We start from the raw sequence: 24,930 nt of genomic DNA on the forward strand, positions 1-24,930 counted from the left end.
TGTCAGGAGAGTGGAATCCAATCCATTCATGACTGTTGGCCATATATCAATATTATCTTAGTAACAAATATTCAGACTAAGAAGCTTGGTGTCTTCTGTAATAAAGTCCTCCATGAGTAGTCTATTACTAGAATGATCTAAATCAAATTTGTATTCCTTTTGTTTTTTCCCGTCATAAGATGATGGAAACTAATTGCATCCCAATTAAACTATAAATCACCACTGAGTAAAATTAAAATCATAACTAGCTCAATCAGGTGTCTCAACTAATAAGATAGTTGCCAAGAGACTTTTGGAACCCACTGTTTGAGTTTTTGACCAAAATAGCCCTGTTTTAATTTTTTTTTTACGAAAATAGATTACTCCTCAAGCTTATTATCAAATTAAGTCTAATTTATTATAGTCCGAATAAAAACGCTATACTAATCAGCATTTTATCTCTAAATAAAAACGCTAATCAGTTCAGCGTTTTATGTATATAAATACTTTTAACTTAATCTTTCAACAGTTAAATAAAAATTATTTGGCGATAAAAATACTGAACTAATTAGCGTATTTAAAAACGCTTATTAGTTTAGCGTTTTTGTTAGGGTTACATTGAATTAAACTAAATTTCATAATATGGTATATTCTTTTATTTATTTAATTTTTCTTTTGAGATTAAGTGAGCTTGATCTAGTTATATTCATTGAAAAAAAGAAAAAAAAAACAACAAGGGCAAACACCTAGCAAGCTCTCTTGATGCTAGAGGAAGTGCCAGCTCTCCTGATGCTTAGATCTTGCAGGGTAATTGAGTGCATGCCAGATTAATTTTTTTTTTGTGTGCATATATATATATATATATATAGGATTTTTTTTCTGTTAAATTATTAGAATTTAACTTGAAAAATAACTAAATAAATATTTATGCAAATAATGTAATTTTTGAAGAGGCTTTTGTAATTTAATTATATTTAGTTTGTCAATTTATAATAATAGACTATAGTGTTGTTGTATATGTAAATTGTGTGTATTTTATTCTAACAAAATATGCAGACTATATAAAAAAAAATATATGCACTAAGTATTATTGTAATAAATAAATAAATAAAATATAATTATATTAATTGAGAGGTATAAATGTAAATATCATAAAAGTAAATAAGAGATTTTTAAGGGTATTGACGGAAAAAGAAACTCCTAAGAAATCTGTTCTTGGAGTGATCCTTCGTGGAATTTCGCACCTTTTTATTTATATACAAATTCACTGTTTCAAACGGCGAATTTTTACCATTCTTTTTCCCTCTTCCTTCAATTCTCCGATCGTTTCTTTACATCTCCAAACCGAGTGACCCTAACGGTGTTGTTTGAGATCGATATCATTTTCGGTTTCTTTAGGGTTTTTGATCCTACATCTCTCTGAGATTTCGCGAGGTGACGAGAAAATCTTGGTCCGATGGGGAAGAAGAAGAAGAAAAGTAAAGGTGGGCGGAGCCGTGGTAGGGCTTCTTCGAAGGACCATGGGTCCCAACTGGAGGATGATCAAGTTGTCCTCAATGAGGAGTTGACAGCACTGTAAGAATTTTTTTTTGCTGTATATTCTATTATGTTACGATTTATTTGTAAGCCCGTTATTCACAGGAAGATGATGCTTTGTGAGGAAAAGAGGGATATTTTTTGTGTGATAAATCAGTACATCCAGTGTAGAGTTCTTTCATATTATTATAGAAGGGGATCTTTCAAGAAGTGCGGATACGTTTATAGCTAATTGGGATGCTTATGGGTGACAGAGATATATGAATGATTAAGTAGTAAAGGAGAACAGTTGCTTATTTTGTGACAAATTTTATTAAGGGTTTATCTTGTGACAAGATAAACATTTAGTTAACCAAATGCCTTCCAAGTCGCATGTCGCAAGCTTGAAGGTGTAGAATGTGAGTGAGTGAGGAAAGTAAAGCGGTTTGCACTGGAAAAGTTAGCATCATTTGTACTCTAGAGGTTAGAGTTAGTCTTGTGGATGGAAAGTACTTCAGTCAGGGGACCATAGGCTGGAGTGAACAAGAAAAGCTAAGCAAGGAAAATACTTGTCACATAAATTCTTTTGATGTAATCACTGTTTCATCTTGTTCTCTTTAATAGTGGAGATTAGTAGTGTCTTTTCCTTGATTGAACAAGTTTGCTTATGTTGGAGTAGACTCAGGAGAATGCTTTATGCTTTCATAATATGGTGATATGTGGAGTGTTTTTGGAAACTTGCATGAAAATCTACTGAGTTTAAGATGATACATCAACTCTTCAATAGCTATGAGTTGTTAAACGCAATACTAGAAAAAGGTTGTTGAATCAAATGTGTTGGAACTTGGAAGAACAACTAAGGCATAACATATACATATACATATATATATATATATATATATTGTATGTATATGTATATATCAAGAGAATATCATCCTCTACTTTTGAAAAATATAGTTTCTAATAATATGTATCTAGGATTTTGAGTGTATTTGATGTTATGATGTTACTAGAAACATTGACCACTGTTAATTTTGAAGTACATATGATACCCTAGACACCAGCACAATATTTGTCTTATCAAGCTGAACAAAGTTATCTGTAAAATCAGGTCATGCTTAGGAGATCAAGTAGGAGTAATCAGGTCATGCTTCATGATATTTTGGAGTAATACCCTAGATAAGCAAGAAACACTAGCCTAAGCAATTAATAAGCAATAAAGATAAGTTGTGAGACTGTAGGATCACTAATATATTAGTACGATTTGTTATTTCTGAAGAAAAAGAGTTACATTAGAGGAAGAAACCATAGGATCCATGGATTTAAGTATCGGCCAATCCTAATCCATATCGCCGAAATGGATCAGCCGATATGATCGATTTAGTCAATCCCCTCTCCAAATTGTCCGAAAAGAAAGGCCGATAACCGATACGGTCGATACGTATCGTTTTTTCATGCACTCGATCCCGGTTCCAGAACCAATACTTAGAACTTTGATAGGATCACATATTTCCCTCATCGTTTGATTTTTTAATATCTCCCCATGATTCTAAGCCTTTCATGATACATCAGTTTGAAGATTAAAGAGCATTTGAAGACCATAGTGTTCCAAAGCAATCAAATCTTACTAGTCACATGGCTATTTTATTTGCTTTCTCCACAATTGTCAGCTTTCAGACATGATAACATTACACCACCAAAGAGAATCATGAGGCTAAGGCCTGCAGATATGTAGTCAGACATTCGATGTTAGCCTTTATAGTGTACTTCATCTTCTTGCACTTCCTACCAAGGCAATAAGAATGCTTCAGACATAAAACATTACACCATCAGCAAGAGAATCATGAGGCTATCCATCAGAAACTAGCAGTGCCCTTAGGCCTGCGGATACATAATCAGATATTTGGTGTGTAGCCTGTATAGTGCACTCCATCTTCTTACACTTCCTACCAAAGGCAATAAGAATGCTTGCCGTTCAAGAAGAGAAGAAACATGATTATTATGATATGTTCGACTTATTTTTTTTTTTCTATAAAAGAATAAAATATATTTTTCACAAAAATTGGCAGAGGCCAGTCAAAGTTACAATACATCAAATGGGCCTGAATTAGCTTTGCAGAAAATAAAAGATGTTTATCTTGTGACAAGCTAAAGAAAATTAAACATTTTAGTTAATCAAGCAGTTAATGGCATTTCTGCCACTTTTTTTATTTTTTTCCTTTTGTTTTGATAACATCTTATACTCTCTTATTCAAGGGCTGCCATATTTCAAGAGGACTTTAAAATTGTCTCAGAACCACCTCATACACAGTTTAAAATTAATCTCAGGTACTCTATCTACTTGCTTTAGCTCTTTATATATTCCAAACTGTTTGTGGCATCATCATATATTTGTAATTGTTAAGATACATGACCATGCAAGCAGGCCTTATTCTAATGATATGGGTTTCGAAGATCTCAACATTTCAGCTGTTCTTGTTGTAAGGCAAGTGTGGTTCTTCAGTGGTTTTCTTTTAGATTCTTTCGTTGTTTCATATTCTAGTGATCCTTTCATGTTCCACATTTAGATGCTTACCTGGGTATCCTCACAAGTGTCCAAAGTTAAAAATAGTTCCAGAAAAAGGTTTATCTGAGAAAGATGCTAATCAACTACTCTCACTGCTTCTTGACCAGGTAAGACAGTACCACTGTTCAGAAAGCTATTTCTAGGTCAATCTTCTCTTGGATAACATGAAAAATATTATTAATAGTTAACAGCCTTTGCAAATATCGATCACTTTTAATATGTATCTAACTTTGAATAATATTGCTTGATAATGAAAGCTTTAATTGTACAAATTTTTGGTGGGAAGTCATCTATGATGATGTCATGTGATATTGTGACCTTACATTTTGACATTATATTAACACAACTGGGGAATGTGTTAGCATTTAGCAATTCACCAGGGTGAGCCTACACTTAGCACGGCACATGCCTTGTTGAACCAATACAACATGCCTCATGCCAATGGCACATCAATGCTTACTATGTGGCTAATGTTTACTAACACAAATGAATGAATGATATGAGTTCATATGCAAAATCGGGTATTTTCAACTCACTAAGCTGCAGTGTTGTGTCATGTTAGCTGTTTTAGTTCATAATAATTTTTTACTTAAGTTGACTCATCCTTTGATATCCATTAGGCAAACATTAATGCTCGAGAGGGACGAGTAATGATTTATGAGTTGGTGGAGGCTGCTCAAGAGTTTCTATCCGAAATTGTTCCAGTGGATCACTCACTAAATTCTGTAAGTTAGCTACATAGCTTTGAGCCTTTGACATTTAATGTCATGAAGGGTTGGTTATCCTTATCTGTTCTTTTTAAAATTTCTACTAAATTAAGTTTACTTTCTAAAGGCGGAATGTGATTTACATGTAGTTTGTTATTGCTGCCCTTTCCTTCGGATTATTCTTAAGTGCATGGTTCTTGATACATATTCTTATGTAAGAAAAAGAGAATAAGGATAATTGTACATCAGGTTAAGTAGCTATATATTGTAATTACTGTGAAATCCTTTCCAGTTGAAGTTTATGCCAGAATTGGTCACAGCTATTCCCATCATCAAAAGTTCAAAACAACAATTGGGACCTTCATGCTAATGTTATGTGTAAATGATGCTGTAGTCATGATGTATTTAGTATATACTTTGATCTACTTAATTCTGCTCGATTTGCTTATATTCAGGCCTTCTGAGTGCTTTGTCCATCTTTTTGCCACTTCTCTTTGTCTGCCCTAGGCAGCTTCCTATGAGATCTTGGCATGTGGCTACTGTTGGAGAAGTTTAGTATAAAAGAATAGGTTTAAAATAATCTCAAAATAAAAGAAGAGGAGAATTTCAAGAAGTCATTTCTTCTTTATCATTTGGCTCAAGCTGATGGCACATCGCATACATTATGGTTATATGTACTAAGACCTGTTACAAAGATCTGAAGATAAAGATAGATGGCATTATGTTCAATAAACATAAGTGTAACTTGTCAAAAGTACACTTCTTTTATGCCTTTTATAGGCAACACAATATATACTGTTCTAGGTGATGGAAGAAATGGCCTCATCCTCATTTTCCATCTTTTTCTCATCTCTGTTTCCCATTTTTCTAATGGTATATCCTAGTTATCAATACATTGTTTGTTTCTATAGTATATTCATCTTTATGCATTTTATGCATTAACTTTCCATTATCTCTTCTCTTTTGCCTGGTGTTAAATTAGTCGCAGTTTTCTGCATTTATAGTTTATGATATTTATAGACAATTTTTGATATTGTTTGTTTTCTTACTTACTTTTGCTGAAATTCTATTGCAGGTTCTTAGTATGGGCTCAATAAAAAAGGATCAGTCACTTGATGGGAATGTAGCAGGTCAACCAGATGAGCGATCTTATTCTGAGGGTCCTTATGTTTACAGTTTGATTGATCTATACAGTGAGTTGTCTGGTGAAAATGCAAGTTGGGGCGGTCATAGTAGAAAAGTGTCAATTGAGAACAACTATAAAACCTTAAGGGTACAAACTGGGCTAATTGATAAGGACAAGAGGAAGGAAATCTTGTTGCAATCCCATATTTCAGCTCATGTTGACAATCTTATTACAGAAAGTTCCTCCCGGAATGTGGCATCTGAAGTGTTGCGTGCTGCGAAATATACTGTTATACCAGAAGCTGCAACAAAATTAAATGTTGTTGCAGAAGAAAGTGAGACTGATAGCAAAACCACATCTACCAGTGAACGAGAATCAATATTTGGTACTTCAGAGAAGAGTTCCGATTGCAGAGATCAGCTTAAGGTAAGAAAGAATAGGGAAATTTCAAATAACACCCTACATCTTTGTCTTTTTGTGATTAATACTCTGTCTTTGAGCTATAAGTAATCCGATCCTCCTTTTGCCTATTCATATCACACCTTGATTATCTTAAACTAACCAAATCTCTAACAAAACATTATCAAAATAGGAATATTTTGTTAGGGATATTAAGTTTACCTTTAAAATACCTAAAATACCCTTATTTTCTCCTTTCTTTTTTTGGTAATTTCTAAAATATCATTGTCTGAAGTACCATTACAAAATTCAAATTTCTTTGCGGATATCTTTCAAGGGTATTTTAAATTTTTAAGAAATTTAATTAGACTGGGGTTAGGCTGGAAGTGTATTGGAGGTATTAGTAACTTCACTCGGCTAATATGGGCTTATTTAGTGGGTTGTTGGCACATGGTATGAAGGGTGCCAGTGGCATTCTCCTAAGTCAGGTTTTCAGGATGAGTGCCCAGCCTAGGCATGAGGGGTGCCAGATTGTTAAATCTTTTAACAATGCGCTCAAAGCTGATTGTGAGGAAATAAATTACGATTAACTGCCCTTTTCTAAGGTTTGATATGTAGAGGCGAATCTATAATGTTATCATCTGCAAATTTGATGCCGAATGAATTTAATTGTTTTTATCGTCCTATGGATGGTGATATAAGTATATAACTATTAGAATGTCAGATCTTTGCGTAGTGCCCGACAAAAGAATACTAAATGGCGATCATGTTTTGGCCTAAGCATCATATGAGAAAGAATGTGGCAAATTCAAACTATTTTACGTATAACTAGTCTAGAGATGCTTTGACACTTGAAGTTTCTTATGGAAGCTTTCTTGTAAGTTTATAATCTGTTTAGCTTGTACATTTCGTCATGTAAAAGACCTTAGGAGTCACTTGAAGTGACAATTAAGTTTTGTCGCAAGAGTGCTGCTTGTGGTGGTTTTGAGTCATGAAAACAACCTCTCCATCATTGGAAGTAAGGCTAGATATATCTTGCCCTTTGTAGACCCCACATTAGCAGGAAATTTGTGCACTATGACACCGTCTTCTTGTAGAACACTTTTAATTCAAGTTTCCATGACAGGAACATTTGAAAGTTGGAAAGGCAATAATTATATTTCAATGTGTAAAATTATCCAATGATACATTGAATCACATTGATACATTGATATATTTCAATGTGTAAAATTTATCCAATGATACATTAAATTTCAATGTGTAAAATTTATCCAATGATACATTAAATTTCAATGTGTAAAATTTATCCATCTTACCTTGTAGGATGCCAGCCTTGACATAAAACTAAGGGAGGCTGGTTCTGGTTCAGATGTCGGGTCTTCATGTTCACCATCTTTTGCTTCAGTCACCTTTGATGAGGAATCTCAGAACAAGAAAAAGGATCTACTTTTGGTATTCTTCTATTGCTTATGACGTTCGCACAAATCTCATATATCTTCTTGTCTTGAATCTCATTTTCACCTTCTTAATCAGGTACACTTGCTTCGTTTAGCTTCCTCTTCTAACGGATCATTTTCTAGCGCTTTGCCAGAAATATCATCAGAATTATGCAACCTAGGGGTACATTTGCAGTTATGACAGTTATTCATTTTTGCTTGTACTATATTGTGCATTGTCCTTAGCGTGCTGCTTATCTATTGCATAGAGCAGGTGCTTTCAGAATGGGCTAAGAATTTAGTTGCTGCACCTTCTGTGATTTTCAGCGAAGAGTTTGATCATGCTTTCGAACAACATATGGTTTGTCTCCCAGTTGATATTTATACTCTTCTCTTACTTATTTGCAAAGGTGAAATTTACTTTGCTACCATTTATTGTGGTTTTCTGATTAACTGTATAGATCTCTTCGCGATTCTCTTACTTTTGGAAACCAGATGGTAGTTTTCTTGGGGATAACAATTCAACCAGATCAAATTCTCGTTATCTTAATGACTTTGAAGAGGTCCGATCACTTGGTAAGGATGTCACTTCTTTTTATTATTCTGTTTTTAAGACACTATCATTTTTTAGTTTCTCAAAAAGTCAAAATTGGTGCCTTTGAGTTCCTACACTTAATCCCAAAATGAAAGCACTTGATTTTACAAATACAGATCACACTTAGTAGTAATAGTAATTATTGAGTTTAGTTGTTGTAGCAAAAGATTATAGGTAGCAAAATTAGAGAAGCAAAAAGACTATAGCTTCTGTAGCCTTTCTATAGATACCATTCTTAGCTTCTAAACTTGTGACTGACTGGGAATTGAATTGAATTGTACATGCACTAATTTGTCAGTTATTGCGAATAGATTCTTTAGTAATGTGGTTTTTCTTCCCTCCCTTCAAACAACTTTGCATGAAGCCTGCCTTCTAGGACATGCCAAGCTTCATTTACCATTTTTTTTTGTTTTTGGCAAAAGGCCATAGTCCAGTTCCATTAAAACATTAATTACCTCCTGTTCTTTTTGTAGACAGAACCAAAAGAAAGAGTTACTTCATTACCCATGTTAGTATCACTGGCAAGTGGCAAGTGCTATAGATTCTCTAGGCACGTTGTTTGCTTCCTTCCCTCCAAACAACTTAGCATGAAACCTAGCCACCAATCTAGAAGGGAGATTGTTGGATTTTGTTATTCGAAGTTCGAACAACTGTTGGTGTATGGAACATGTCAACTTATTTGTCATCCAAACTCCAAAGTGCGATTGTTAGATGGAAAGAATGTTGTTACTTTTCCTTAACCTGTACTTCTGATTTTGATTTTAGAGGTTGAGGGGAGGATGGTGGGTGTTTTTTAAGCTCCCTTTATTTACCAATTTGAATGGCGGGATGGGTACTATCACGACCCAAAATCATAATCATGATCGGGCATACACTTCAATATGCTTGAGATACACAAAATCTTACTAATACTTTCTAATCACACAATGACAATAATTAATGAGAAAATCTAACTTCAATAATTTAATTCAAGAATAACAAAAATAATCAATGTCATCATTAATGTGTCTCTAAGCAAATTGAATTAACAGATAGTCTAAAACATAAATACCAAAAGAACTGAAAGGTAAAAAGGGTAGATCCTAAGTGGAGATGGAATCCCGGTGCATCCTACTCATCGCCATGCTGACGTTACCTGAAATATTAGAAGAGAAAATCCTGAGTCGACAACTATAGTTCGGTGAGTGAAATCCACCTAAAAGCCAAAAAAATTCAAAATTTACAACTTAAATAAAATCTAAATCCAATGATATAAAATAACAATAATAATAGCATAAAGTCATCTTGTAATATGCTCAGATACTGAATTTTTTCTTAATAACAATAATGTCATTTTTCTCAATTGGGTCTATACCATGTGGATTAACATTAACTAGAAGTCATTTTGAAATGACGCTTGAGTTTTTTCTTCATAGTTGATTCAGTTAGGGTTACTAGGAGGTGTCACTATGTGATAAATATGCCCTGTCTCTTTCATTAACTGTTGAGAGAGATTAGAATCACCTCAGGCATTAATCATTGAGAGAGATTAGAATCACCTCAGACATTAACCGTTAAGAGAGATTAGAATCACCTCAAGAAGTCTTTCGATCTAATCTGAGATTATTTTTTAACCCCGTTAGAGTATTTAAGAAAGTCACTACAATAATCTAAAATTTTTCTGGATTTCTAATTAGACTTGAGTCACCGTGGACAATCGCAAGCGATCCATATCGGGACTGTTCTCTAAGTTATACCAAATACTAGTTATGTTTTTTCCCACTAAAATTTGCAATTTGCACGAAGTATAGCGAATCATTGAGTTACATATTTTGCACATAGAATTATAATAATTAAATTGCACACAGAAAATATAATAAATAAATTTGTACACAGAGAAATACATAGTCTGATAAAAAATATGAAACACAATATGAATAAATATGTAAGTAAACCTACACACTTGAGTTTAGGTAAAATAACTGAAATATTTAATTTCTAGTCCATGCGCTAAAAATCACCACATTTAAATAATAAAGAATAACAGAAATTTAATTTAATCCCTAATACAGTTTTTGAATTTTATAACAAAATAAATTGCTAAAATGGGCTAATTTAAGCCCAAAATTTCGAGGCTGCATTGTAGTTGCTACAACCCAGTCAAACCATATATGGGCCCATGGCCCAAAACCCATTTATTTACCCACGGGCTGGCAGTTGCAGCCCACAAATTCAAAAGATGGATTGGGCTAAAGGCCCAATCCAATTAGCTTACCAACTTAGGTCGGGTTTATTGGGTTTGAATCCAAACTCGAACCCAGACCTGAACCCAAAGGGTAGGGTCAAGTCAAACCAAGCTCTCTTTCACCCGATGGAGAAGAAGATGATGGAGAAGGGGAGGAGAAGAAAAATGAGGCTTGCTCGATAGCCAATAGCGACCTGAGCCACGAGGGCTCTAAAGAGGGGCACCCACGGCATGAGACCAATGGCGCAAAGCTTCTAGTGACGGAGTGGCAGCGACCTGAAGCTACCGGCCAGCGTGATTCGCCGATGGCGCCGCAACCCCACAAATTAGGTATTTCTAATCTACCCTATTAAACTTAAATTACATTTAACGGGTGTGAGAGGATTTATATCACGACCCAAATTGGAATCATGATCGGCCATGTACTTCAATGCACTTGAGATACACGAAGCTTTAACTAATATTTTTCTACATCTTAAAATAATAAGAATTTAATTATGAACAACTAACTCCAATAAATATAATCCAACAAGAAAGAAACACCAATGTCATTGATAATGTGTCACCAATCAAACTAAAATAACAGATGATTTAGAATAAAATGTCTAATACAGTTGATGGACAAAATAGTAAAATTTTAAGTGGAAGTGGGGTTTCAGTACATCTTACTTTTAGCCTCCATGTGGATCAACACCTGAAATATTAGAAGAGGGAACCCATGAGCCAACAATTATAGTTCATTGAGTGAAATCCACTCAAAAGTCAAATAAAGTTGAATCCATAACTTCAAATAAATACAAGTCCAATAATATAAAATCAGAATCTTACTAAGCTTGCTTATGATAACAATAATAATAACAATATAAGTAATAACAGAGTGAATTATATCTCACAACATGGTTCATGTCAATATGTTGAGTTTTTTTCAATATTAATAATAATGTCATATGTCTCAACTTGGGATTGTTCCTAAGGATCCATATCAACTACAAGTCACCTTAATATGCACTTGAGTTTTTTCCTTATAGTTAATCCAATTAGTGTCACCAGGAGGCATCACTATGTGATAAACTCTCCCTGTCTTTTCTACTAACTATAGAGAAATATTAGAGTCACCTTAGGAAGATATCTAATCTAGCCTGAGACTGTTCTTTAAGCGTATTAGAGTCACTTAAATAGATCATATGCTGATAAGGTATAGGTCTGACCCCTGGACTTCAAGGTTGTCTTGAGTCACCACAGGGAGATGCACGAAAAATATCTAGCCTGTGTCTGTTCTCAAAGTCTTTTCACGTATCAATTTTTTTTGTACTAATATTAGATCAATTAAATGATTATATACACTAAGTATAGTAATGTAGTGGGTTTCATATTTTGCACACAGAACATAATAATGCACAAAAATATAATAATGTATTTGCACACTGAATTATACGTGATCTAATAAAAAGCATAAAATATAAAACAAATAAATAAAATAAATACGTAAGTGAACCCACTCACTTGTGTCTAGGTGAAATGACTGAATTCTCTAGTCAATGGGTTAAGAAAAATCATCATATTTTATAATAAATAAATAACATATTTCAATTTAACTAATATTATGATTTCTAAAATTTAAACTAAGTAAATAGCTAAAATGGGTTGATTTAAACCCATTGGATTGGGCTAGGTTGTGGCTGGCCCGCAGCCCACAAGATTTGAATTAAACGGGTTGGGCCAAGGCCTAGCAAATAAATTAGCAATGGACAGGGCTATGGGTTAGTCGCAGCCCATTATTTGCTAATTTGGTTTAGGTCGGGTTTTGGATCCGAAATCCAACCCGAACTCGCAACTAAAAAAAAAACAAAAGGGAAGGGGTTGGCTCGGTCTAACCTGAGCCCTACCCCACCCTTCTTCCTCGAGAGGGTCGACGCGAGGAAGAGAGAGAAGAGAGAGAGTCCACCGGCGATCGCCGCCATCGGTAGTCACCGGCCACATCCTAAGCTCTCCACCACGATCGCAGCCACGGTAACCACACGAGGTGGAGGAGAGGCCGCCGATGACGACAAACGCTTCTAACTCATTGTCGGCGGCGATTTGAGCCATGAGGGCTCCAAGGAAGCACACCTACAACACGAGGTCAACGACATGAAACTCTGGCACATGAGCGGTAGCGACTCGATGTTGCCGGCTGGCTCGATTCACCGACTACACCGCTTTGCCTAAAAAATAGGTATTTTTATTCTAACTTATTAGACTTAAATTAATTATGAGGAATGTGAGAGGGCTAATCTGCGAGTTGTCGAGTGTTCTCCGATCACTTCGGCATTGTACGTGCGACCCTTTTTTTTTTCTTCTTTTGGTTCTCACAACTTACCTACGAGTTGCGTGGTGGCCTTTGATTGCTTCGGCTGTCCAATTCCACGGTGACGACTCCGACGATATAAAAAGGAAAAAGAACGAGAGGAAAGAAATGGTTGGGTTAAAAGAGAGAGATGGGGGTATTTAGGGTTTTATTTATAGAAAGAACTCAAATCTGATTTTGATTTGGATTTGACCAAAACTCTCACGACTTCCTCGTCGCATGCCGGAGAGGGAGAGGGAGAGGGAGAGGGTGAAGGGTGCGCAAGTGCAGTGCATGTGCGCCCCAAGAGATCTTTTTTTTTCCCAATTCTTACAGGTACTCTTATGCTAAGAATCTTGTTCCTTATGGGCCTCTTTCATTTTTCAGACTTTGATTGCTTCAAAACTATAGATTCTTTTTGTGGAATGGTACTTGGATACTTGTGATGAAAGCAAGCCTCATATAGGAAACAAAGTACAGAAGAATGTGAGATTCTTAGAAGTATCACATATGTCTATTCAATTCCAATACAATTTTATGTCAAATGGCATGGGATCTGATCACTGATGTGATATTCCAATAATGGTTAGTTAGTCTTATAATGAAATTATATTGTTTGATGTAAAAAACTTCTCACTACTTTTGCTATTCGATGAGGTTGATTTGCAATGGAGTTTAAACTTTATCTTGACAGTGCATCTGCCTTTACATTGATGGTGTGCTTCTGTGCTGTTTCTGGCAGGTCATGGGGGCTTTGGCCATGTTGCATTATGCACAAATAAGCTAGATGGGCGGCAATATGCTGTGAAAAAGATTCTCCTTAAGGATAAAAGCCCTCATTTTTATGAAAGAATTTTGAGGTTTTGTATTTCCCCACCTTTCATTTTTAATGTTCCTTAGTTGTTTAAAGTTTCATCTATTTCTAATTCGAGATATTCATATTTACTAGTAATCTTGTTGCTGTTTTCTTTATTCACATAATTTAAGGTTTAGTTACCCTCATTTTTATGAAAGGATTTTGAGGTTTTGTATTTCCCCACCTTTTGTTTTCAATGTCATTGTTTAAAGTTTCATCTATTGCTTACTTGAGTTATTCATATTTACTAATAATCTTGTTGCTGTATTCTTTATTCACATAATTTAATCTTTAATTATGTAAGCTAAGAATTGGTGTGCCGGCTTATTTATTGCCATGAGGAAAGAAAAATATTTCACCTTTAAATTGTAGATTTTGTGAAGAGTGTATCGAGTTATTCTTGCATAAACTCATAAATGTATATGTATGTACCTTCTTAAGTAGATAGAAGTTAAGGATTTAAGCTCTTGGAGGCTTGATCGTGCGTACATGTACGACTATCAAAATAATCGAGTGGCTCGGGCTCTGCTCTGCTAGGTTAGAGATGAGCCGAGCTCAAGTCGTCAAAATCAGCTCGAAATTAATATTGAGCCGAGCCTAAGCTGGAGTTGGCTCGCTTAGGCTCGGCTCGATACGCTCTATATAAAATGGGTGAGAAAACCTTAACCCCTAAATCCCACATCCCACATCCTCGCCTCCTCCTTCGGTGCTCGTCCTTCTTCGCCAAGCTGCCACTGCGGTGCCGCCTTGTCCTCCTTCGCCAAGTCGCCACCTCCTCCTCCTTCGGCAATGGCAAGCCGCCGCAGTGCTGCTTAGTCAAGCTGCCTCAGTGCTAGCAAATCTCTAGCGGATCGAGGTGGATCAGCACCTTCACCACACAGCCCTCCGGCGGGTCCCCCTGCACTGTCCCACGGGCCTCAATTTTCTTCTTCTTCTTCTTCTTGTGGCTCGGCTCGGGCTCGATCTGGCTCGGCTTGAATGAGGCTTGATGATAGGCTCATTTTAGGCTTGAGCTCGGCTCGAGCTCGGCTCAAGTTGAGCTAAGCCGAGTCTGAGCCCAATTGTAAGGCTCGAAATTAATTTCGAGCTGAGCCTGAGCTAGAGCCGTATCGCTCAAGCTCGACTTGTTTACTAAGTGTTATAGAAGGTCATGGCCTACCATTCATCAAGACCTAAGAAGCACTGACATATACATATTATTGATATGTTTAAAGAAATATTTTTCATAACTTGTAATATAAGTACATAGGCATGCATATATTATTTATGAGGGAAAAACAAAATATACACAATACAACAAAATAAAAAATGATAATGCTAATAAATTACAATACAATTCAATATTATGAGAATAAATAACTATTAATTTTCTACAATAATTTGCATTAATAGTAATTTTCTTCGATGCACTAACTTGTGATTATTACATTATATTTCTATAGCATATGTAGGAAATTCCTACAATAGATAATTATATTTATTAACTTTTATAGCATATGATAAATTTTATGCCTAAAAAGTGTCTCAAGAGTGTCCAAAAATGTCCAAAGAGTGTCCGAATTTATTAGGTAATTTCTAAAACCTCTGACCATCAACTTAAATGTGAATAATCCATCCTCTATAGTATAGTTTATACTTATAATATATTATTTTGTTATAATTAGTTTATTATAGTTATTCCATATAAGTCTTGCTTTTTTTGTTTTATTCTCTCTTTTTGGAGGCATTTCAAATATGGACCTAGGAGAGGTACTTGGACTTTTTTCTATTCCCATTTTCCTTTCATGCTGGTCTTGCGGTGCGAGGAAGATCCACTTTCAAGGAAGTCTCTTGAGTAGGCATGATCAACAAATATCTAAGTATAGGAAGTTTATTAATTTTTTTTTTGAGAGGGTTTCTATCTCAGACATTGGTACGATCTCTTTATCATCTCGTTTTGATCTTCCGACATCGCCTTACTAGAGCTGAGAGGCAATGTCGGCTCTTGAGCGTCGGTTTTAGAAGTTCAGCATAGTGGTTATCTAGGCAGGGTTTGCTCGGAGTCATCATATTTGGCCATGTTCGTATTGGTTTATCCTCGAGGACGTGCTGCCTGTTGCTACTAGTGGGGCACGATTAGACTAAGAGAAAATCTCTGACGGACACATTGTACAAATGCTCAACAAGTGTTTGAAGAGTGTTGGTGTCCAACAAGTATTGGACACGGACATGGCATGCTATTCGAAGTCCGTGCTTCGTAGATCAAGACGATATATGTCGACCAACCCAGTATCCAGAAACTGTGGCATGTAGACTATTGTCTGAATGATTCATTCCATAGACTAGATGGCAATAGATGTGAACTAGAGATGGATTTCAAACATTTCATACTAAGGTTCCCAATTTCAGCTGATCCCGGTCCAGATTAGCCAAGTTTCGGCCAAAATGAACCGGATTAGCCAAGAGAAAGGGAGAAAGAGAGGGAAGATAGCAAGGAAAAAAGGGAGAAAGAGAGAGAAAAAAGTGAAGAGCTTATTAGAGAGAGGTTGACACTGGATCTACGTCGGAGGTTGATGGAGCTGGATCTACGTCAGCGAAGTTTGCCGAACATTGATGGAGGCTAGAACACATCGGAGAAGCATCACTTAGGAGAGAGAGGGAGTATGAGAGGAAGATGAGTGTGTGGGAGAGAGAGAGGGAGGGAGAGAAAGAGGAGAGGTTGGAATTGTAGGTTTTCTAGAGAAGGAGAATGGGAATAGAGATACTGAGGAGATGGGAGAGAGAGTTAGTGGGAGAGTTAATAGGAGAGAGAGTTAGTGGAAGTGAGAGTTAATAGGGAGAGAGTTAAAAAAAAATATTTGTACGAGAGGGGTGAGAGAGAGTGCATGAGTGGTAGAAAATAATATTTTTATTTTTTGGACTTCATATATATTTCTATCTTATTATTATTTTTTCTAAAAGTTTTAATATTTTTATGTATTTTAAAAATTATTTTAAAATACAAGTTGATACGGATGACCGATACGGCCAATACGAATCATTTTCTCCAACAACCGATTCCAATCCCGATCCCGATACTTGTAACCTTGTTTCATACTAATTTTTTTGTTTATTTCTCATGAGTTGACTACATATAACCAACGATGGCCGTGCCACAGGCACGGCCGTAAGAAAAGGAGAGAAAAATGTACCACCTTGGCCGTCGTCGTCGCCGCTGGCCTTTGCCGCTCCCGGTCGCCGTCGCCGCTCGCCCAAGCTCGCGTCGGGTGCCCTAGCCGAGGGAGAGGGTTTATCGGTTAAAACTTAAGTTGCGGGATCCGGATCCGCAAATTAAGTTTTAACCGATAAATCCTCTCTCTATCTCTCAATCTCTTTCTTCCCCTCCCTCGGCTAGGGCACCCGATGCGACCTCGGGTGAGCGGTGACGGCGACAACGAGCTCGACGACGAGGTCGATGGCGAAGCTATTAAGATTGCAATTTGTAAGCAATCTTACCCCAGCATTGTCCATTACTTGATTAGCAATACATTTCTTATTTTTTGAGAAAGTACTTCTACTCTTTTGCTTAAATTATACAGATTTCTATGTCAAGTTCCTGTAGACTAATGATTTTTCTTTGTTTGCTACTTTAGTTTTGTTGGTTGTTCACTATTTTACTTAACATTTTGCGATGTTTCCTATAACCATTTTTGCAAGGTGTTCAGAGAAGTAGCCACACTGTCTCGCTTGCAGCATCAACATGTTGTTCGTTACTATCAAGTGAGTGCTTCTTCATTTTTGTAATTTACTTTTAACTCTTAATTTTGTCCTCCATCTAATGCTTTTAAGATATTATTTAATTAGAAAGCAATATAAGGTACATCTTTTCTTAAAAGGGTTTGAAAGAACTGAGGTAAGACTGTTTCTTTACCTTCTTTTCTGGGATATTGCTATATTCTTCTCTCTATGTGTATGTTTTCTCATGTAACTTTTGCTTTGTGATATTTCGTGGAGAACAATATAGAAAAGAAGATCACCTTGTATAGACAGATAAAATAATCAAGTTTCTGCATAAACACTCTCCATTTGCCATATTGAGCTGACCATTTAACATTTACTATATAATGATATCTTGGTATGTGTGGCCTAGTGGGTTTTGTTTAATTGTTATGAACTTATGATCAACTCTTATGCTTCTGTGCAAAGATTTAAGGGTGCATTTGTTTGGGGGATATAGATGGTGGGGTTGGATTAGTTATTGATGGGTCCCACATATCTTATGTTTGATATGAAAATAATGGACTTGACTAATAGAAGGGGATATAGCTTCCCATAGGGCTTATTACTATATTTTCCTTAGATTAGAAATAATAAGTTTAGGTATTTAAATACACATAACATTCTCAATTACTTAAATTTTATATTTATATTTCTAAACATTTTATTTATATTTAATTTATATTTTCAATTTTACTTTTATTTAAAGTATTACTTTATTAAAAGGCTTTATTTCTACTATTTTTATGCATTTACATTTTCATATTAACTTTATTTTGTTATTTCTGTTAGTTTATTTTTAAGGATATTTCAAAATAAACCCCTATATTATGGACTTTTTATGTTTCCAACCTTACATTATCCCTTTTTCTAAAAAATCCTGCATTTGAAGACATCCAATTAAAAATATGAGGTCATTATGAGCATTGACGAAGGTAACTTAGAAATTTTGAAAATATCACTTTGAATAAGATAAAAAATTTCAAGTTTTCAACATTATTAGTTATATAAATTCACATTAAGAAACTTAATATGAAACATTAACTCCAATAAAAATAATAATAATCAAATGTCACCACCGATGTGTCTCCAAACAAACTAAAAGAACAGATAGTTTAGAAACATAAAAACTAGGACAACTTAATAGGAAAAGGACAAATCCTAAGTGGAGGTAGATTTTTAATGCCCATATTTATTTGGTAAGCCGATTAACATTTGAAATATTAGAAAAGTTTAATGAGCTAGCAACTTCAGCTCAATGGGTGGGGATCCACCCAAAAGCCAATAAAACCGCAATTTATCCAATATAATATGGAAATCAAAGCTTAACAATTAATAACAATGGTCAGCAAGCTCATAATATGAATAATAAGTATAAGCAAACTTCTGCTCTAGTTTGTGATTATTTTCTCGTCTCGCTAGAGTCACCTAATAGGTCTATCCCCTATATTTTAATATAGACTTGAGTCACTATAGGGAGATGTACGAAGAATATTTAATCTAGATTTGTTATCAAAGTTTCACCTACTTATAATTCATGCTAAGCAAGCTACTAATGATCAATATATTGGCTACCTGCACTAACAATAATGTATGGCACAAAGTATAATATATCATAAAAGCAATAATGATACACAAAGTATGAAGACAATATAATAAAATTATAATACAAAATATATGAAGATAAATACGTGAGTAAATCCCCCATTGGGTTTAGCCTAATTGGGTTTGGAACGGGTCAACTCATCTAACCCGATTATTAAACGGGTTGTGTTTGTGTTTATTACCTCAACCTGATTAACCTGTTTATAACCTGACCCGCCAACCCGTTTATGATCCGCCAATTCGTTCATAATACGATAACTTGTTTTTGACCTGGCTAACCTATTTTTAACACACAAAAAATTTGTTGATAACCCGAATAAACCCGTTTACAACTCAAATAGATCCATTTATAATCCAAAAAACATATAAAAAATTAAATATTTTTTACCACCCAATGACCCATGTAACTAGTTTAATAAACATGTCGTGTTAATGTTTAAAAATTCTGACTTGTTTAATAAACGGGTTGTGCTTGTGTTTGTATTATCATGACCTTACCTGAACCCAACACGACTTGAACCCAACTAACACGGCCCGATTGCCACCCTTAATATGTGTGCAAATCTTTACCTTCGTCCATAAATAAACTCTTATTTTAATTTAACAATAACTAAAGTTTCTGAATTTAAAACAAGTCGGAGCCAACATTGAAGCCCAAAGACTTGAGTTGGGCTACAGCTAGCCCAAAACTCCATTCATTCATGGGCTAGGTTGTGGCTAGCCCTTAGCCCAAAATCTAAAAGGGTGAACTATGTTGGGCGCCTGAGCTGCCAGCCCACAAGGCAAATCGGATTTGGGAAGACCCAGCTGACACGAATCCAACCTGCAACCTAAAACTAAAAGGTGGGGAGGGGTGGGGTTTGGCTTGGGTTGAGCCCTAGTCCGACCTCGTTGTCTTCCTCGAGGGAGCCCGACAAAATGAGTGTAGTCGGCAACCTCCATCACCAACGCCCTGCTGACGAGCCCTTTCGACCACCGCCACTCCTACAAGATGGATGGAAAACGCGGAAGGCTATATAGCCTAACACTATGGCTGCTAGTCATAAAGCTAGTTTCTACATTAATGCGAGCCATGTGGGCTCCAATGGATGGAAACATGGCATGAGACCAACTATGTGAAACTTCTAGACTATTGTGATGCTGACTTGAAGTCACTGACCAACAAACTTAGCCAACAAGGCCGCAAACACCCAAAACTAAGGTACTATACTAAATACCCTAAAATTTCCAAATTAACTTTATGGAATGGGGAAGGACTCACCAGCCGATCCATTGGTGATTGTAATTTACTCCGGTGACACTCCGACGACCCAACGTCAAGGAGGAGAAGAAATTCTCGATGCCTCTTGAGGAGAGGTTTGCTAGGCTTTGTAGTTAGGACATCGTGGAATTCTAGCAATCGCCCCATAACCCGAGTCGGAGAACGAAAGAGAAGAAGAGAAGGAATATGAGAAAGGAAACTACATGTGCCTTATACGTGTCCCTTCTTTTTTGTTTTGAATATTACATATAGGGAGGAGAATGGGGGAGTGAGTGGGAGAGATGGAGAGAAATTGAGAAAATAGTTTTTTTTTTAATTTTTAGATTTTATTTTGTGAGACATTATCTAGTTTTCTATTATTATTTTTAATTTTTTTTGTGTATTAAGATGAACGTTGGATTTTTCATTTTTTTGTGTAATTAAAAAAGAGTCTGATGTCGAAACTCAATATTGATGGTTGAAACAATCAATATATATGATATGGTTGATAAGCATCATTTTTTTTTGTGACAAATTCCGATATTTTGAACCTTGATCTCAAGGAATATGTCATCTCTTGGGATAAGCGTAGAGATGAATTTATCTCTCCTTATCCTATTACCAAATGCATCCTAAGTGCCTAAAGGCATGAGATGACAGATAATCATGATTCACACATGATTGAGAAACTTGGCGTTCCGCAATTCACTGGTGATTAGGAATCTCGGTGCATTGCTGGTACCTGAAATCAGCTGATTCATACGATTTAGGCGATTTTGGACTGTCAAACAGATCCTTAATGACTTATGTAAATGGAACCGTCAGTTTTAGAGATAATGCTATGCAAATTTAGATGGATTATCACTAAAGGGATTAACAAGTTAGTTGCACAATTTTGTATTAGTGTGGTATTAAGAGCAACCTAGTTCTTAATCACATTATCTTTGGACCTTCAAGCTTGTTGAAAAGTTTCACCTTGATACCTGGTCTCAATGTCCCAGAAACAAAATTCTTAAATTAATGTGTCTACAATCTAGGCTCTCTTCCTTTTAGTCGTAGGTATTTTGTTGCAGTTTCTGTGCTATTGAGTTTGCTGAGATCATGGACCAGCAGAGTTCTATTTTATGTTCTTATTTTTTAATTTTTAATAAACAAGAGTTTAAACGCATTTTGAGGAACAACCAGCCATCAAGTTGATTTTTCTAAACTATACTCCTGGTTGAGTTAAACCAACAAATATATTAAAACTGTAAAACATATTTCTTTGCTTGTAGTCTGATATTACTCTTATATTGTCATGTTACAAGGTCTGGCTCTGAATGATGATAGACAATTAAAATTGTTCAATTGCCATCCGGATACACTTTTGTACATAGTATGCCATTCATTTAATTAAAGATATAAAGTTATAGAAGGCCATTACCTGCACTGGATGTAGCATATTTTTTATGAATGGTTATCTATATGAACTGATATATATGTAGCGACTATCAGCAATAACCTCATGGCATGAGTAGATGGAAAGTGAGGGAGAAGTTCCCTTGAATCCTTCATAGTCCTCCTAAGGCCCTACCATTCTATTAGTTTCAATTTATCCTTTTTATGCATCTGCAGTTGCAGATTCTTTCACAGTTGATTAAATTATTACTATTTTTTAACATTTTAGAGTGATAAAGTACTCTCTTGGCAGATTTATGTTTGCCGCTCAATACTGAACTATTGGGGAGTGGATGATCACAAACCATAGTTAATTTTTGTGAATAAAGATATATGTAGCAACTACTACTTCATAGTTTCATGCTAGACAGAAAGTGAGACAAAAGAAGTGTTCCTATACATCTCTTCCAGTGTTAATTTGCCTCCCGCATCTGCAGTTAGCAGATGCTTTGTTTGATTATAGAAATTTTATGAGGTAAAATGCCCTGCAGTTGGCTTCTTGTATAAAGGTTAACTGTAGTTCGCTATTGAAATTACTGAATGGAGTAAATGAAATATTCCCTTTTATTCTATCTACTCAAATGGTCTTAAGCTTAACCTAATGCATGATCTGTTTTATTTATTTTATGGAACTCTTTGCCATATAGCTTAGAAAGTTTACCCATATCTGTCTTGGGCCTAACCTTGGAATTCTTGGCCAAAGCTTGACCTAGTTCTGACCCTATCAGCCCGACTATGACAGCTTTTGTCCAGTTATATTTTGATAATTGTATTCGAGTGCTCATCTTTTCTGGCTTTTAACAATTTAAATCTCTGATCTTTTTCCTTATTTGAGAAATCTAGGCGTGGTTTGAAACGGAATATGGCAATTATCATGGAGAGAGTGCTTGGGGTTCAAAAACTGCAGAGAGCTATAGTAGTAGCTATGCAGGTGTCAACTCTACAGATGCTCCTGGTGATAACAAGCAGGAATTAACGTACTTATATATACAAATGGAGTATTGCCATAGGTATGAAGAATTTTCTCATTTTTATCTTTTATGATCTAGTGCATGTGTAAATGATTTCTTTATCTATATATTCTTGCAAGTCTGCAACATGTAGTTATTCTATTTATATGAAAAATTTGTTTTTAGGGCACATTTGGCTACCATGTATTGAATCGTGTGGTCATTAATCGAGTGGAATCAACACTCAATCCATGATGCTACCTACGTGAATTTAATATTCTTATAGTAAATTTTAAAATATAAAAGTGAATTTAGAAAAGGGAATGTCATAAAATTATTTTTCTTACAAAATTTCTGATAGTCAAATATTTAATTGGATATAATAAAATTACAATTATAATATTATATATACTATCCTTATGTTTTGCACTAAAATTTTAAAATAGTATTAATAATCTGATATTCTATTAAAAACAAATAAACATATATGTTTTTTCATAAATATATTAATATTTAAAAGAAGTTTTTATTATATGTGCCAAATATATAGAGTCGAATGTGAAAAGTATATATATATATTGATAAATTGATATTTATTGATTTAAATATCTAATGTATATACAAGAAATTTTTCATTATTTAAACCAATGATAGTCGTGCTGAAGGCACGTGCCGTGTCATTTCTCAACACGGGGTGTGCCAACCGGCACGCCTTTGCATGCCAATGGCACGCTTTTAACATAGTTTTAAGAAAAAAATTAAGATATTTAAAGATATCTTTGGATCTTCGGTACGCCAATCTTTGTTTTTTGTTTTGAATGTATGTATTAAAACCTACATTACAATTTTTATCTTTAGATTATTTTTGTAGATTATCTATTTTATTAATGATATAGCAATAATCAAATATAAATATTATTCAACACAATATGATTGAATGCATTCAATAAAACTAATATTAATGATTGAATACTTTATAATATGAATTCTCCATAATATAATTAAAAATATAATAACATTTAATACACAATATTAATTGATAATAATTTAATAATTAAATATAGAAAATTTTATAAATCCCACTTTATATTTTACTTATTGTGATTTATATTCCATCTTTGACGAAATTGTAACTCGACCCCTTTTCTTTTCCTTATAGTTTTCTTTTAACACCTTAGGTTATCTTGAACTATACTAACAAAAAAATATTCTATTATAATATATTAAATAATTTATAAAATATTTAAATTACCACCGTCTTCTTCATCCTCTCCTATTTTTTTCATCATTCTCACCGCCTCATCATGCTCAAGCCAAAGGTTTTGATCCCGAAATTATAGTTGGGCGAGATGCTCGGTTTGCTCCATCTTCTTTGGTGAACCCTCGGTCGGAACGAGGATAGGCAGAAGAAGAAGAAGAACAGTGGGGGTATTTTAGAGAGGAGAGGGGGTGGTAGGGGTAATTTAGTAATTTGGATAATGTTAGTTAATCAAAATAATATTAGGGTATCATAAGAAAAAAAATGGTTGAGTTACAAAATTCTCAAAGACAGGGTGTAAATCACAAAATAGGTAAAATGTAGCTGTTATTTGTAAATTTTTTTAAAAACTAATATCTAATTAAATGTATAATGATGAGAGGGATTGAAGACTTCATTTGCCGATATAAGAATAATACGAGAATGTTGTGTTAAATACTATTGATAATATTTAATCATATTGATGATGATGATTTCATTTGTCGACAGAAGAATAACACTAAAGTTGATTGATGAAATTAAATTTTTCTAAAACAATGGGCTCCATATCTGCACGAGTCTGCACGCACCTGTGCCGGACCAGCATAGCGCGACACGCAGTAGTGTTGACCAACACGCACCCATGTCGGTTAGCATGACTCGGCATGGGGGTGTGCAACTATCATGCCCTGTGCCAAGTGCTGTGCTACCACCAGCATGGCTATGATTGATTTAAAATGCACAAATATATCTTATTAAATATTGGAATCTTCCTCTATTTTATAATAATAAAAAGTCAAATTTTTTAGATAAATATAATCAAATATATGAAAGTGTAATATTTTAATATTATCAATAATCTAATATTTTATAAGATGAAACAAAATATACTTGATATGTAGAATAACATTATTTGTTTTATTATATTTAAAATATTAAATTATATATATGTGATATGTAGAATAATATTGTATTGATTTTATTTGTAATATAGTAA

General features: G+C 34.8%; 1 protein-coding gene across 4 annotated transcripts in view; it reads left to right on the forward strand.

Annotated features, from left to right (window-relative positions):
- Positions 1 to 1,193: 1,193 nt before the first annotated feature.
- Positions 1,194 to 24,930, forward strand: part of LOC140794995 (eIF-2-alpha kinase GCN2) — a 59,864-nt gene continuing 36,127 nt past the window's right edge. Inside the window, exons 1-13 of one of the 4 annotated variants that reach the window (XR_012110240.1) lie at positions 1,194 to 1,554; positions 3,751 to 3,822; positions 3,920 to 3,979; positions 4,062 to 4,167; positions 4,681 to 4,785; positions 5,843 to 6,319; positions 7,616 to 7,744; positions 7,826 to 7,912; positions 8,003 to 8,089; positions 8,190 to 8,304; positions 13,616 to 13,733; positions 17,413 to 17,467; positions 22,590 to 22,756. Coding sequence is in view for 2 of the 4 variants with exons in the window: in XM_073147351.1 (XP_073003452.1) it covers positions 1,436 to 1,554; positions 3,751 to 3,822; positions 3,920 to 3,979; positions 4,062 to 4,167; positions 4,681 to 4,785; positions 5,843 to 6,319; positions 7,616 to 7,744; positions 7,826 to 7,912; positions 8,003 to 8,089; positions 8,190 to 8,304; positions 13,616 to 13,733; positions 17,413 to 17,467; positions 22,590 to 22,756 (1,697 nt within the window). In the remaining 2 variants the exon portion in view is untranslated. Of the gene's footprint in view, positions 1,555 to 3,750; positions 3,823 to 3,899; positions 3,980 to 4,061; positions 4,168 to 4,680; positions 4,786 to 5,842; positions 6,320 to 7,615; positions 7,745 to 7,825; positions 7,913 to 8,002; positions 8,090 to 8,189; positions 8,305 to 13,615; positions 13,734 to 17,412; positions 17,468 to 22,589; positions 22,757 to 24,930 lie in introns of those variants that run through there. The other 3 variants (XR_012110239.1, XM_073147351.1, XM_073147352.1) reach the window with 3 other exon arrangements.

This window comes from Typha latifolia, chromosome 9 (genome assembly GCF_019914945.1).
Source record: "Typha latifolia isolate L0001 chromosome 9, TyphaL0001v2, whole genome shotgun sequence".
Taxonomy (NCBI): Eukaryota; Viridiplantae; Streptophyta; class Magnoliopsida; order Poales; family Typhaceae; genus Typha; species Typha latifolia.